A 15,812-nucleotide genomic window follows, 5' to 3' on the forward strand; every position below is an offset into this window, starting at 1 on the left:
CTGGCACCCTGTGGTGGGTGACTGGCTGGCTGGCACCCTGTGGTGGCTGGCTGGCACCCTGTTATGGATGGCTGTCTGGCACCCTGTGGTGGGTGGCTGGCTGGCACCCTGTTATGGATGGATGGCTGGCACCCTGTGGTGGGTGTCTGGCTGGCTGGCAACCTGTGGTGGGTGGCTGGCTGGCACCCTGTGGTAGATGGGTGGCTGGCACAGGGGCTGTGGTTGGCTGGCTGGTACAGGGCCTGTGGGTGGCTGGCTGATACAGTGCCTGTGGCTGGCTGTCTGGCACCCTGTCTGTGAGTGGCTGGCTGTCTGGCGCCCTGTGGTGGGTGGCTGGCTGTCTGGCACCCTGTGGTGGGTGGCTGACTGGCACCCTGTAGTGGGTGGGTGGCTGGCAAAGGGGCTGTGGGTGGCTGGCTGGTACAGGGCCTGTGGGTGGCTGGCAGGTACAGTGCCTGTGGCTGGCAGGTACAGGGCCTGTGGCTGGCTGGTACAGGGCCTGTGGTTGGCTGGCTGGCTGGCTGGCTGGTACAGGGCCTGTGGATGTGGGTGCTTGGCTGTGATACACTCTCGCGAGACTAGTCCCGACTCTAGACGAGGCTGTCCAAGGCGAGGGAGGCGGCCTAAGAAGCCAGAATGACGTCACAAAAATATCAGCAATATCGGCCAGTTCCAGGGCCGATACCGATATATTGGGGAAAGTGCATATAAGCCACCAATATATATTGGCTTTGCCGATAATCGGTCTATCCCTACTACAAATGCTGGACACCTCCCTCTTCACAAGAGCATAATTTTAACATCTGCTGTGAAAACATGCTTTTTGCTTCATTCTTCTAGACAGAAGCCTTAATTCAGTCATCATAGGAAAATTGCAAAGCGGTCTTTGGAAGCACTTGAAATACTTCCACTATTTTCCTTCTATCTTAAGGCATCTCACCAGCCTTACAAAGAAGGGCTCAAAAAAATGGATAAAGGTCATCCTCATCTGCATCTTTTTCTTTGGTCTGAAGAAGGTTGGTTGGCCTGAGAAAGCTCTTGAGACCAGTTGCTGGTTTTGGAAGGACAACTGGACTTTGCCAGAATAGAGGGCTCTTGCAGAAGGGGAATTCAATGAAGTAGCAATTCACTTAGAGTGTTTTGACCACATGCTTAATGAATTGTGACAATCTTTTGGTCCTCGTCATCTTCAACACTGACTGCTTAAACAAAGCAGGATTCATACAGTTATGTTCATCTGCATCCTTGCTTTGGAAGGGGTTTGCCTAGAAAGCAGATGAGCACTGTCCCCTTCCTTCTTTGGTAGCGCTGTTTTTTTGGGGGGTTGGCATTTGTTTTTCTGCAGAAGGTGAGCAAAAACACTGAGCTTGTTCAACGACTATTAATCAGCAGTGCCTCATCCACAAGGAAGCCCAGTATCTCCGTAATATTAAGGCAAGTGTCCACTCCAGGCTTGATATTGCACTGCTTCCCCCCTTGCGAGTGATTTACACCTCATATGCAGTATTCAGTGTTGCAGTCATGTTCACCTGTATCTTCTCTTTGGAAGAGTCTGAAGAAGACTGCCTGAAAAGGCTTGGAGGCTGCTCATTGCCAGAATAGGAAACCTCTTCACAGGGCGAGTGGAAACACTCCTTTAGAGTGCATTCACCGTCGGCTTAATGAATGTGACAACCTGTTACGTGTCGTCATCTTTATCCTTGGTTGCTTGAACAAGGCAGTATTCTTGTAGTCCTGTTCACCTGTATCTTCTCTTTGGAAAAGTCTGAAGAGGACTGTATGCCTAGGAAGGCTTGAAGACTTCTCATTGCCAGAAAGAGTAGCCCTTTCACAGGGTGAGTGGAAACACTCCTTTAGAGTGTACTGACCACATGCTTAAAGAACGTGAAACCTGTTAGGTATCGTCATCTTCATCCTTGGTTGCTTGAACAAGGCAGTATTCTTGCAGTCATGTTCACCCGTATCTTTTCTTTGGAAGAGTCTAAGAGGATTGTTTGCCTGGAAAGGCATGGAGGCTGCTCATTGCCAGAATAGGTAACCCCTTCACAGGGTGAGTGGAAACACTCCTTTAGAGTGTATTGCCCACATACAGGGCTTCCCTGCCAAGGCATGAGTGGCACAGGCCCAATTTGGGTGGCGCATAATGCCTGCCAACCTGGAGGGACTAATTGGCAAGAGCCCATAGTTCGCTTCTGATACACCTGAACGAAAAACTCTTACCTGAATAGTGCCCTTTACCTTCTTTGCCATGACTGGTTACTAGGATGAGGTGACACTCCATGGCTTTGCAGCAAATTGGCAGTAAGAAATACAAGGAGGTAACAGTCAGCACACAGTTTTACTGTTTGCTGAACTAGGACTTGTCTCAAGTAAAAAAACAATACCTGACAAGCAGGGATACCGAGCAAGTCTAAAGAAGAACTCCACATTAAGAATAATAATATAACGTGTACAATGTTACCCAAGTCATCTAGTTACTTAACCACCTCAACACAGGGCACTTTCACCCCCTTCCTGTCCAGGCCAATTTTCAGCGCTGGACAATTGCACGCTGTATCCATAATTGCAACGCTGTATCCATATGACATTTTTATACCTTTCTTCTCATAAATAGAGATTTATTTTGGTGGTATTTAAAGCGGAGTTCCGGGCACAAAATCTGTATTTTTTTTTTGTGCCCCTCCGCTAGCTACACATAACCTGAAAAGGAATTGGATAGTTATTTTTATTGTATACTCACCTTGTAATTGAAGATCGTAAATACTCACCTCAGGGTACTTCCTCCTCCAGCGCCGAGGCTCACCCCGTCACTTCCTGCCTCGCAATGATTCCTGGGAGCTGAACGTCATCGCTCCCAGGAATCAATGCGACGGCACCGGCCCCGCACGTCACTTCCGGGCGACGCCGCATTCCCCTGCTAAACAGCTTCTGGGCATGCCCAGAAGCTGTTTAGGAATGCAGCGCCGCACCGGAAGTGACGAGAGGGGCCGGTGCAGTGCATTCTGGGACACGAAGACGCGGAAGAAGACACCGAAGAGGACCGCGCCGGCTTCAGCTGCCCACAAGAGAGATGGAAACGCTGTGGAAGAAATTTTCAAAGTAAGTATTTCTTCTAAAAGGTAAGTGTGAACCAGGACAGATCAGAGGCTAGCCATTGTGGAATGTGCTAGCCCTGACTGTCCCGGGGGTATGTTCAGTAAAAAATCATTTCTGTGCCCGGAACTCCGCTTTAATCACCAATGGGTTTACTTTTTGCTAAAAAACGTAAAAAGACCAAAAAAAAAAAAGTTTTTCTTAGTTTCTGTCAGAAAATTTGGTAAATAAACTTCAACTTCACTGATGTGTGCTGAAGAGGCTGCACTGATAGATTGCACTGATAGATTGCACTGATGAGGAGGCACTGATACGCCCCTTCCTAACCAAGGTCACCACAAAGCTTCTAATCCACTCTGCTCATCCCTCGTCTCGACTACTACAACTCCCACCTCATTGGCTTATCTACAAATAGGCTTTCCCCTCTTCAGTCCATCATGAATGCTTCTACCAGGCTCATCCACTTTACAAACCACTCGGCGTCTGCTACCCCTCTCTGCCAATCCCTCCATTGGCTGCCACTCAACCAACAAATTAAATTCAGGATACTAATCATAACTTACAAAGCCATCCACAACCTGGGCCCAGCTTCATCACTAACCTGGTCTCAAAATACCAACCAAATCATCTTCTTCGCTCCTCCCAAGACCTACTGCTCTCTAGCTCCCTTGTCACCTCATCCCATGCTTGCCTCCAGGACTTCTTCCTAGCCCCTCCCATCCTCTGGAGTGCTCTACCTCAATCTGTCCTGCTATCTCCTACTTTGTCTACTTTCAGACGATCCCTAAAAACTCATCTCTTCAGAGAAGCCTATCTGGCCCCCCCACCTAACAACTGTACATTTATTTTCTCCAACAGCCCATCCCCCACAGTTACTAACTCTTGTATCTCTTGACCCTCCCTCTTAGACTGTAAGCTCTAAGAAGCAGGGTCCTCAGATTCCTACTGTATTAAACTCTATTGCAATTGTACCGTCAACCCTCAAGTTGTAAAGCACTGCGTAAACTGTTGGCGCTGTATAAATCCTGTATAATGATATTATGCATCACTGATAAGTGCCACTAATGGGCACTGATCGGTGGCACTAATGGGCACTGATAGGCAGCACTGATGGACACTGATAGGCAGCATGGATGGGCGGCACTTATGTACACTGATGGGCAGGCACTGAAAGGCAGCACTGACTGGCCTCACTGATGGGCACAGACTGGTGTCATTGATGGGAGCTTTTGGGGCTGCATTGTGATCAGGGCAATGATGATCAGCACCCCGATTGCTTATACACATCTCCCCTGTGAGAAGATGCCGCTAATCGGTTCTCAACCCCAAGCTGCTGTGGAGCTCAAAAAGAATCCCAGCTGCCATATCCATTCTTTCTAGACAGACATCACTGAATGAAGTAAGGTGCAGTATGCATCACTTCTCTGCCTTTTGGCTAAGGTCAAGTGTTTGGTGGAGGCTATGGTATATTGTATATGGTAAACTTCTGATAACTGCACTCTGTACCCTGGGCTGTATATGACATGTTCCTGACCACACGCACTCTGTACCCTGGGCTGTATATGACATGTTCCTGACCACACGCACTCTGTACCCTGGGCTGTATATGACATGTTCCTTACCACAAGTTTCATCCTGCACTGTGATGGTTAATAGTTATGGAAGAAGGTCCTTTCTTCTACCGCAAGATGGAGCTCTGCCATTCTGACTCACTTTTAGCCAAAGCACTGAATTGTGGGAGATGTAGTTAAGTCAGCAGGCATACCATTATTATTCTACCGCATGAGACTACAAGATCCAGCACACCCGAAAGCAGGAGGGGTCAGATAAATAAAAAAGCCCAGGGCAGTGGGGAGAGAGAGAGACTTCAGAGTGTTGGACAATTCTGCTGGAGCGAGCAGGAGGATTGAACGGGCGGCCAAAGACTGTATTTCTGCCTGGGTATCAGTGTCGGCCGGTACCGGAAGACGGAGAAGGACAGCTGCACTTGCCGGGCCATACTAGACCCCGCAATCAGTTGTTTGTGTATACTGAAGTCCCGCAGTGAATACTACTGTCAAAGCTGCTCGGGGAACCGGAGCGCACATACAGTTCCGCTGAGCCGTATCGCTTATATCACAATCTGGAGCAGAAAATCACAGCGTAATCGCTGAGACCACCTGAGTCACTAATCCTGTAGAGAATCTCCTGAGAACCTTACCATCCACAAAGGGGGGCCAGTCTAGAGCCTTGCAAGTAAGCTTGATCTCACAGTCATTTGGCCAAAAATGTGCATTTTCGCACGTGTGCCCGATGCAAAAACAGCTCTGGCAGTGAAAGGGTTAATGTGAGCTCGATTGAATCCCTCTCCTGTGGTCACACTGTAAACGTTAGAGCCCCCCCTAGCTGTAGCCTGGTAATAACATTGCTAGGAGGTCTATTAATTTAACGGCTACATACTTTTTTGTTTGTAAATACATTTCTCCTGATATTAAGAGTCGGTTCACACTAAGGCGACACGACTCCTTACTACTTCGGGGGCGACTTGTGCATTACCATGCACCACGACTTCGGAGCGACTTGCAGGGACTTCACATAATGGAAGTCTATGCAAGTCGCTCCGAGGTTGCCCCGAAGTAGTACAGGACCCTTTTTCTAAGTCGGAGCGACTTGTGTCGCTCCTAATAGAACGGGTCCTGTAGCGCTCAATGGACCGCGAGGGAGCGCGACTTGTCAGGCTGAAAAGTCGTGCTAGTGTGGACCGGCTCTTAGGGTTCTATTCATGAAAAATTTGCACAGCAATTCACCCAATGTCTAATGTATTCATAAGTCTATGAGTATGATCAGCGAGTATAAAACCATGCCTGACAAACGGGTTCTAGTTACAGAAAATTCATTGGACAAGTGTGACAAGCATTTACCCAGCCATAACAAATTCTACCATATTTAACCACTTGCCGACTGCTCACAGTAATCTTACTGCGGCAGTTCGGCTCCCCTGGGTCCTACGTCGCTGGACTCCTAGTGATTTCGGCGGCGCCGGAGTCTCGCTGCCGCTGTGTTTAGACACAGCGGGAGTCGGGCCGGAGGAGGAGAGGCGGCGATCGTCGGGGGAAAGTGTGAGAAGACCCCCCCTGCTTATGTAAACAAAGCAGGCGGATCTTCTCAGTGACAGACAGGAGGAGATCACAGGATTCAGCATAGCTGAACCTGCGATCTCTGTCTGTGTCACAGAACCCCCCCCCACATATTAGTAAGCATGAGGCTTACAAAGTTAACCCTTTGATCACCCACAGGGTTAACCCCTTCCCTGCCAGTGACATTATTACAGTAACAGTGCATATTTTTAGCACTGATTGCTGTAGTAATGTCACTGGTCCCCCCAAAAGTGTCAAAAATGTCAGTTAGGGGTCCGATCTGTCCGCCGCAATGTCGCAGTCCTGCAAAAAAATCGCAGATCGCCGCCATTACTAGTAAAAAACAATACAAATTACATAACTCTTTCCCCTAGTATGTAGATGCGATAACTTTTGCGCAAACCAATCAAAATACGCTTATTGCAAATTTTTTTTTACCAAAAATATGTAGCAGAAAACAAATTGGCCTAAAATGTTAAAAAATTTTGATTTTTACATTTTTTTTTTTGGGAATGTTATATAGCAGAATGTGAAAAATATATATATATATATATATATATATATATATTATTTTTTTTTTCAAAATTGTGGCTCTTTTTTTGTTTATAGCGCAAAAATTAAAAATTGCACAGGTGATCAAATACCACCAAAAGAAAACTCTATTTGTGGGAAAAAAAGGACGTCAATTTTTTTTGGGTACAGCGTCGCACGACCAAGCAATTGTCCGTTAAAGTAACGCAGTGCCGAATCGCAAAATAGGACCTGGTCATTAAGGGGGCAAATCCTTCCAGTCTTAAAGTGGTTAAAGTAACACGGTGATTTCCTATGATAATCAGCTCCATCTACTGGCCAGAATGTGGAATTAATACCGCAATACCTTATTATAGCCACTAGATGGAGCTGATAATAATAGAAAATCATTGTATGAAATAACATCATGGCTGGAAGAATGCGTCAGACTCACTCAACTAAAATGTTTAAAAATTGACCTCTAAGTGTTTGCGAAAGTTCACACCACATAATGTACTCAGCCAATGAAAGGTAAGGACTCCATTTTTATTTTTCTCCTGCTATCAATGGCCAACATGGTACAACACTTCATCCATGTCTTTGGTGACCTCTGATCTCCTTATGAAGTGTTTCTTACATGATGGAGATCAGCCATGGAGTATATCTGAGGTGTATATCAGGGTGTCAGCAATGCTGGCTTCTCATCTGTATGCGATTTCTGATGTCTGCAAAAAGAGGACTTGTCTGAAAAACTTTTGCTGCACTCAGGACAGGAATATGGCTTCTCCCCCGTGTGTGACCTTTGATGTGTGACCAAATGTGATTTTACTACAAAACATTTCCCACAATCAGAACAAGAATACGGCTTCTCTCCTGTGTGCAGTCTCTGATGTCTATAAAGAGAGGACTTGTCCGAAAAGCATTTCCCGCACTCAGGACAGGAATATGGCTTCTCCCCCGTGTGTGACCTTTGATGTGTGACAAGATGCGATTTTACTACAAAACATTTCCCACAAACAGAACAGGAATACGGCTTCTCTCCTGTGTGACCTCTCTGATGTCTATAAAGAGAGGACTTGTCTGAAAAACATTTACCGCACTCAGGACAGGAATACGGCTTCTCCCCCGTGTGAGATCTCTGATGTGCAACAAGTTCTGATTTTTTTACAAAACATTTCCCACACTCAGGACAGGAATAAGGTTTCTCACCCGAATGCAATCTCTGATGGTAACTAAGAGTGGACTTCTCTAAAAAACATTTTCCGCACTCTGAACAGCAAAAAGGCTTCTCCCCCGTGTGAGACCTGCGATGTGTGACAAGACGTGATTTATATAAAAAACATTTCCCGCACTCAGGGCAGGAATATGGCTCTTCCCCGGTGTGAGATTTTCTATGAGCGACAAGAGCTGAGTTATGTGTAAAACATTTATCACACTCAGGACAGGAATACGCTTTTTCCACCATGTGAGTCCTTTGATGTTTGACAAGAGTTGATTTTTGTCCAAAGCATTTACCGCACTCAGGACAGAAAAATGGCTTCTCCCCCATGTGAAATTTCTGATGTCTGTCAAGACTGGACTTAGCTGGAAAACATTTCCCGCACTCAGTACAGGAATACGGCTTCTCACCTGTGTGAGATCTTTTATGCGCAATAAGATGGGATTTAAAATGGTAACACTTCCCGCACTCAGAACAGGAAAACCTCTTATGTTTTGGAAGGGTGGCACCATCCTTCACAGCCTGAGGTTCCTTAGGATAAGAGGAATACGATGGTCCATCTACACTGTGTGGTGCCGGATGGACATTTGAGGTAGCCGGGTTTTCTCCTGGACTATACTGTGTGATGTCCTCATCTTCTACTTTACAGTCTGGAGATAAAGTGAGACAATCCTCTGAGGTTTTCCTCTTCTCCCGTTGATGTACTAAAACAGAAAAAAAAAGATACTAGACATAAGCACATTGGTTGCCCTAAATCAGGACCCCGCCCACATCAGGCAGCTTTGTCTCTGAGGATCTTACAATTCCCCTCTCAAGGTAACTAGTAAATGTGTCCTCTGATCTCCTACCAGTTCATTTCTTTCCTATATTTTTTTGTAGCGCTACAGTGACTTAATCAGATTGTATCATTTGGTAGTTGGGGTGGAATCACCTATTTAGTGTTAGCCTGCAACCCAGTTTTGTTATTTTGGTGACTGCGCAGATTGATGCTCTGGGTTATAAACCAACGAGAACTGTCTTTTATAGGAGTGACAGTGATGAGTGGATTATAGGACGAGTGTTCCCTCCCTCTCTATCACTCATTGCCATCTTCCCAACACAAGCAGGACTGCACTTCCTTATTTAGTCCATGATTTTGTCAAGAATAACAGCGGGGCTGAGCTCCACCAGAGGTCAGAGAGTGAGGATGGGGGGAGAACAACCAAGATGGACTGATCCTGAAGACCACCATCATTGGGTTATTGACTCCTCCCTCATTATCACTTTCTGTTTAAGGTTCCAAAGTTTCAGGATGTTATCACATTATTATCAACATGTAAAAGTCTGTCCTCCAATCAAATCATCAGATATAAAATGTCAGCTGGTAGAAAATGGATGCAACAAAAGAGAATCCATATTATGTTTATATATAGTAGTGGGTAGAGAGTAAAAGTTAGGACTATGTAATGTACAACATATTGTATAAGATACAACAGATAGGACTATATAGTATCAGAATTATGTAATATACAACATATAGTATATAGTGCAGGGGTCAGGAGTATGTAATGTACAACAGAGTATAAAGTGCAGGAGTATGTAATGTACAACATAGAGTATATAGTGCAGGGGTCAGGAGAATGTAATGTACAACATAGCGTATATAGTGCAGGTGTATGTAATGTACAACATAGAGTATATAGTGCAGGGGTCAGGAGAATGTAATGTACAACCTAGAGTATATAGTGCAGGAGTCAGGAGTATGTAATGTACAACATAGAGTATATAGTGCAGGAGTCAGGAGTATGTAATGTACAACAGAGTATAAAGTGCAGGAGTATGTAATGTACAACATAGAGTATATAGTGCAGGGGTCAGGAGAATGTAATGTACAACATAGCGTATATAGTGCAGGAGTATGTAATGTACAACATAGAGTATATAGTGCAGGAGTCAGGAGTATGTAATGTACAACATAGAGTATATAGTGCAGGGGTCAGGAGAATGTAATGTACAACCTAGAGTATATAGTGCAGGAGTCAGGAGTATGTAATGTACAACATAGAGTATATAGTGCAGGGGTCAGGAGTATGTAATGTACAACATAGAGTATACTGTAAAGTGAAGGCGTAGGACTACGCAAAGTGCAATTTAAATTATATAGTGAATGCATTACTATTATTACCCACCTGTGCTGATCTCTGTAGGAGTGTCCTCCACTATAAATGTCACAGTTATTCCATCCTCCTCCATAGACTGCTGATCATCCCTCACATACGTCTCTTCTTCGTCTTCTTCTGATTTAACCTCAACTTTTATATCTATCAGATCTTCACTCTAAACCAAGAGAATGATAGAAACGTAAAATGTAATATTGTGACATCACATATAAAAAAGAGTCACGCATCGTCTAACAAGCCCATGTCCCAGATGTTCCGTTCAACCAACCTTGTAATGGTGAGGGATGGTGTGATCTTCCTGTGTGGAATCCCGGGAATACAGAGGACCTCCCCCTCCCATAGACCGCTGAGCTCCACTCATCGACATCTCTTCTTCTTCCTCTTTAATCACAGCTTTGATGACTTTTAGTTCTTCATCCTAAACCCCAAAGAAGATAGAATATATGTGTAAGAAGGAACAAAAGATTACATAGAGGAATGTCCTCTCATAGTTTAGAATTCTGCTGTAGTTGCTCAGTCCCACCTACCTGATGATGGTGAGGGATGGTGTGACCTTCCTGTGTGGAATCCCGAGAATACAGAGGACGCGGACATCTCTGTGGTGGGTTGCCATTACTGGATCCATTCTTCATGATCATGTTGCCATCCAGACACATCCCTTGTCTGTTACTGGATAATGTCCCAGAATTCCCCGCACCACTCACCTCTCGTGTCAGCAGCTCCATCATCTTCTTGGTGACTTCTAGAATCTTCTGCATGTTGTGTCTCTCAGGTTTTAGGGAGTCACGTGGAGGCACTGTGATGGTCATATGATCACCTGACTTCAGAAGAGGAAAACTCTGTATTGAGAAACCAATAGCACTATCATGTTAGAATCCCAGAATCCTCCTCACCTCTCAAAGTCATGGCCTGTGTTTTAATAATTGCGATAAGAGTGATGTCATGTGACCTCCCAGAATCCTCCTCACCTCTCCGGTCAGGTCTGTGTTTTATTAATAAAGATAAGAGTGATGTCATGTGACCTCCCAGAATCCTCCTCACCTCTCCGGTCAGGTCTGTGTTTTATTAATAGAGATAAGAGTGATGTCATGTGACCTCCCAGAATCCTCCTCACCTCTCCGGTCAGGTCTGTGTTTTATTAATAAAGATAAGAGTGATGTCATGTGACCTCCCAGAATCCTCCTCATCTCTCCGGTCAGGTCTGTGTTTTATTAATAGAGATAAGAGTGATGTCATGTGACCTCCCAGAATCCTCCTCACCTCTCCGGTCAGGTCTGTGTTTTATTAATAGAGATAAGAGTGATGTCATGTGACCTCCCAGAATCCTCCTCACCTCTCCGGTCAACTGGTAAAAGATCTCCAGGGTGAGGTTTAGGATCTTCTCAGTTACGTGACTCTGGTCCTCCTCCATGCTCCTTGGTGGCGTAATTCGATCTAAACGGGTCTCCTTGTAGACGGATAACTTTGGGAAATGAAAGTAAGAATTATTTGGATGGTATTTGTCAAACAAAAATAGGATGGGGGGGGGGGGGGGGTGGTAATTGGAGGGTTGCTGTATGTTTAAGAACTTCTTTTAAATAGTCTTAGATCTGCAGACAAGGAATAATAAATATGATCCTTCTTCAGTCTTCTTGATTTGCTCTGAGGCAGTGCTATGAGGTCAATAAAGGGTCATCATGATGTCCAGGAAGGGGAACTTGCTGACTTTTGGGCGGAGTTCTGGGCTAATCTAGATAAGTGGACAGAACTCTGACTGCAAGGCTCCAATCTCCGGCGGCCTACTGACTGATTATAGTGATGTCACTCTCTGCAGTAAGAGAAGGGATGGGATTGGAGAGCAGGAGGATGCTGTTGGTGAAGTAGAGGGCTGGAGGCAGTGGCGGAACTATCAGGGTCGCAAAGGTTGCACTCGCAATTGGGCTCTGGCATTCCACCTCTGTCAGGAGGGTCCCAGAAAGGTTGCTGGCCACAGTGTCTCTTTCATACAGCCCAGGGTCCTGCTGAGGAGGCACTGATAGGCAGCATTTATGAGCACTCATAGGTGGCATTGATGAGCACTGATAGGTGGAACTGATAGGCAGAATTGATGAGCACTGATAGGCGGCATTGATGAGCACTAATAGGTGGAACTGATAGGCGGAATTGATGAGCACTGATAGGTGGCATTCATGAGCACTGATAGGCTGCACTGATAGACGGCATTAATGAGCACTAATAGTTGGCATTGATGAGCAGTGATAGGTGTAACTGAAGGGCGGAATTGATGAGCACTAATAGGCGGCATTCATGAGCACTAATAGGCGGCATTGATAGGTGCAACTGAAGCACGGAATTGATAAGCACTGATAGGCGGCATTGGTGAGCAATGATAGGCAGCATTGATGGCCCTTCATTGTTTCTTGCACCTGCGCACTTAAGGTTCTAGTTACACCTCTGGCTTGGGGGGGGGTTGTTCTCATCCCTTCAATGGCAGCCCAGTGTGGGTAGGAGGAGGACAGCAGTGGGGGAGGGGTATGTTCTCTTAGTTACCAAGTATAGTGTAATACCCAGGACCTTGTACAGAGGGGCGGTGGGTTCCTGGTGTTCTGAATTCCAGTACCAGGCTCTGACACAGTCTATGTCATGGGAAGGTATTGGACGGCTCCCTCAGACCCACAACATGGGCCTGCTAAATGATTCTGCGCAAACAGTTCCTTTAACAACGTGTACCCAGGGTGAAGGACTTCCTTTCTTCAGTCCACTTGGTGTCCTGGAACATATTACTTGGCCAGTAACATGGGAAGAAGGTGAAGGCTGCCTTTATTTCCTGGCAGGAGTTTTGTAAGGAGGTCTGAAAAGTACAGTTTGGAGAACGATTATAAACCAAGAGTCCCCCCTAACTACCTTAGAACCCCCGAGCCCTACAGCCTCCTCTTCCCTCAGAGCCCTGAAGCCTGACTAACCCCTCGGAGTCCTTTAGAATCACCATCATCTCAGAGACCCTGGAGTCTTTAGCCCTATTACCCCCTCTCAGAAACATGTTACTAGAATTTAAGTTCAAAATTAAGACAATGTTCCGGCCTCGTAAGTGGGGAATGTTCTGACCATCAAGGGGTTAATCTACGTTTACACACTATATATGTGTGTATCATCATCTACTGGAGATAAAAGATATCACAGTGACTATGGAGGAAGAGGACGGACATGACGGGGATTTCTGGGTGTAAATAGAAAGTTAGATTGTTTTACCTTCTCTGCTGTCTTTATTCTTTGTGCCACATGGAACCTTCTGTTTTTACTTGACATCACTTCCTGTCTTCCATAGAGACTTCCTGTCTGGGTAGTAGTGGGATCACCGCCTTGTGGAGCTCAGAGGAACTGCAGCCCTGAAAAACATCTTGTAGTGTGAACACGTCCTTGTGCTGTGTGTGTATTTTGTGTATTTCAGGTACTTATACAGCACTGCCAATTTATGCAGCGCTTTGCATATATATATTGTACATTCACATCAGTCTCTGCCCTCAAGGAGCTTACAATCTAAAGCCCCGTACACACGTACCGATCGTCGGCATACAAACGTTCGTCTTTTCTCCCCGGGATGTCGGTGTCTATTGAAAAGTGCAAAGACTGCCCAAGAATTTTGTCCGCCGACTACAGCCGACTGCAGAAGTGATGTCATGTAATGGTTAACTTTCCCAGTGTTTTTTCTTTTCTGAGCATGCCCAGTCTTGCAAATCTGCGGTCTGTCGGCTGATTTCTGTACTGACTGGCGAACAATCTGCCGTTCTGGTGTCGGCATACAAAAATTTTAATGCTTGCAAGACAGATTCTTGTCCGCAGAATGTGCGCTGACGGCTGTCGGAGGCGCCATACTAAGAAGCGTACAATCGGCAGATCTTTCGTCCGCCGACGTTTGTATGCTGACGATCGGTACGTGTGTACGGGCCTTTAGGTCCCTAAATCTACACACACATAGTAAGGCCAATTCATACAGGATCCAATTAATCTACAAGCTTGTCTATGGAGTGTGGGAGGAAACGGGAGTTCCCGGAGGAAACCCACGCAGGCACAGGGAGAACAGGTAAACTCCGGGCAGGTAGTGTCATGATTGGGATTCGAACCAGTGACCCTTTTACTGCTAGGCAAAAGTGCTAACCACTACACCACTGTGACACCCATGTACTGTATCTCCTTATAGATGGGGTCATCTCCACTCCCACCAAGGGCGATACAGATATATTACTGCCTAGTCCAGCCTTTCTCAGCCAGGGTTCCTCCAAATGTCACTAGGAGTTATTTGAGAAACGAACAGTTTCTACATAGCGGCACATGGCAAGTTTTTTTTTTTTTTTTTTTTTTTTTTTTAGTATACACAATGCGTAAAATCTGTGAGTAAATAACATTTCCAATAATACATAATACAGGGGTCAGTGTCAAACCCCCCCTGCTCACTTCATAATAGGGATTAGTGTCACCTCTCCTCCATAATATAGGGGTCGTTGTCACCCCTCCCTTCATAATACAGAGGTCAGTTTCAACCCGTTCATAATATAGGGGTCACTGTCACCCACCATAATACAGGGATAAGTGTCACCCCCCTTCATAATATAGGGGTCAGTGTGACATACTCCTGCACTCTGGATAGCAATTAGTTTTTCATTACCAGTCCTGGTTGGGAGCAGGTTCGGGGAGGATTGGGCCATCTCCAAGCTCACCTGTTTCCCATCCATCCATCAGCATTCATGTGCTTCCATTGTGGAGACACTCAGGTTGAGGAGTGTTAGGAAGTGTTAGGACTGCAAGATACACAGGGTGCCTTGTTGTTGGCCTTGCAGCTTATACATGCATTTGCAAATGTTTATAACTAAACCCCTGTTTTTAACCTATTTTGTTAGACAGGTTTATTTGGTTTGTTAGCAGACTGCTGGGTAAGTATATCAAACTAAGGACCGGCTGGTTTTCACACACCTTCTTTTATCCCCCTTGCTTTTCAATTTTGTTATATACAGGGGTGGAGACGCTGAGCAGTGCTCGCCGGTGTCTCATCTAAAGTCCCAAAACTGCCCATTTTTTGTATATTATTTTGTATACTCCTGCACTCTGTACCCTGGGCTGTATATGATATACTCCTGACCACTGCGCTCTGTACCCTGGGCTGTATATTATATACTCATGACCACTGCACTCTGTACCCTGGGCTGTATATGATATACTCCTGACCACTGCACTCTGTACCCTGGAGTGTAAATGATATACTCCTGACCACTGCACTCTGTACCCTGGGCTCTATATGATATACTCCTGACCACTGCACTCTGTACCCTGGGCTCTATATGATATACTCATGAACATTGCACTCTACTCTGGGCTGTATATGATATACTCCTGACCACTGCACTCTGTACCCTGGGCTGTATATGATACACTTCTGACCACTGCAGTCTGTACCCTGGGCTGTATATGATATACTCCTGTCCACTGCACTTTGTACCTTAGGCTGTATATGATATACTCCTGACCACTGCACTCTGTACCCTGGGCTGTATATGACATACTCCTGACCACTGCACTCTGTACCCTGGGCTCTATATGATATACTCATGAACATTGCACTCTACCCTGGGCTGTATATGATATACTCCTGACCACTGCACTCTGTACCCTGGGCTGTATATGATATACTTCTGACCACTGCAGTCTGTACCCTGGGCTGTATATGATATACTCCTGTCCACT

The 15,812-nt window shown here is 45.6% G+C and overlaps 2 protein-coding genes across 2 annotated transcripts in view; one reads left to right on the forward strand and one right to left on the reverse strand.

The window, feature by feature from the left end:
• The window catches only part of LOC309564420 (uncharacterized protein), a gene marked incomplete at both ends in the record, with an annotated part of 648,900 nt that overhangs the window by 580,653 nt on the left and 52,435 nt on the right, over window positions 1–15,812 (reverse strand). Inside the window, 3 exon segments of the mRNA XM_082269050.1 lie at window positions 8,043–8,303; window positions 8,349–8,469; window positions 11,431–11,559. Coding sequence (XP_082125176.1) covers window positions 8,043–8,303; window positions 8,349–8,469; window positions 11,431–11,559 — 511 coding nt within the window.
• LOC309562909 (gastrula zinc finger protein XlCGF66.1-like) overlaps window positions 1–15,812 on the forward strand; it is a 471,303-nt gene that overhangs the window by 316,135 nt on the left and 139,356 nt on the right. The window lies entirely within an intron of this gene.

Source organism: Pelophylax lessonae (assembly GCF_965119305.1).
Source record: "Pelophylax lessonae genome assembly, chromosome: 9".
Classification (NCBI taxonomy): Eukaryota; Metazoa; Chordata; class Amphibia; order Anura; family Ranidae; genus Pelophylax; species Pelophylax lessonae.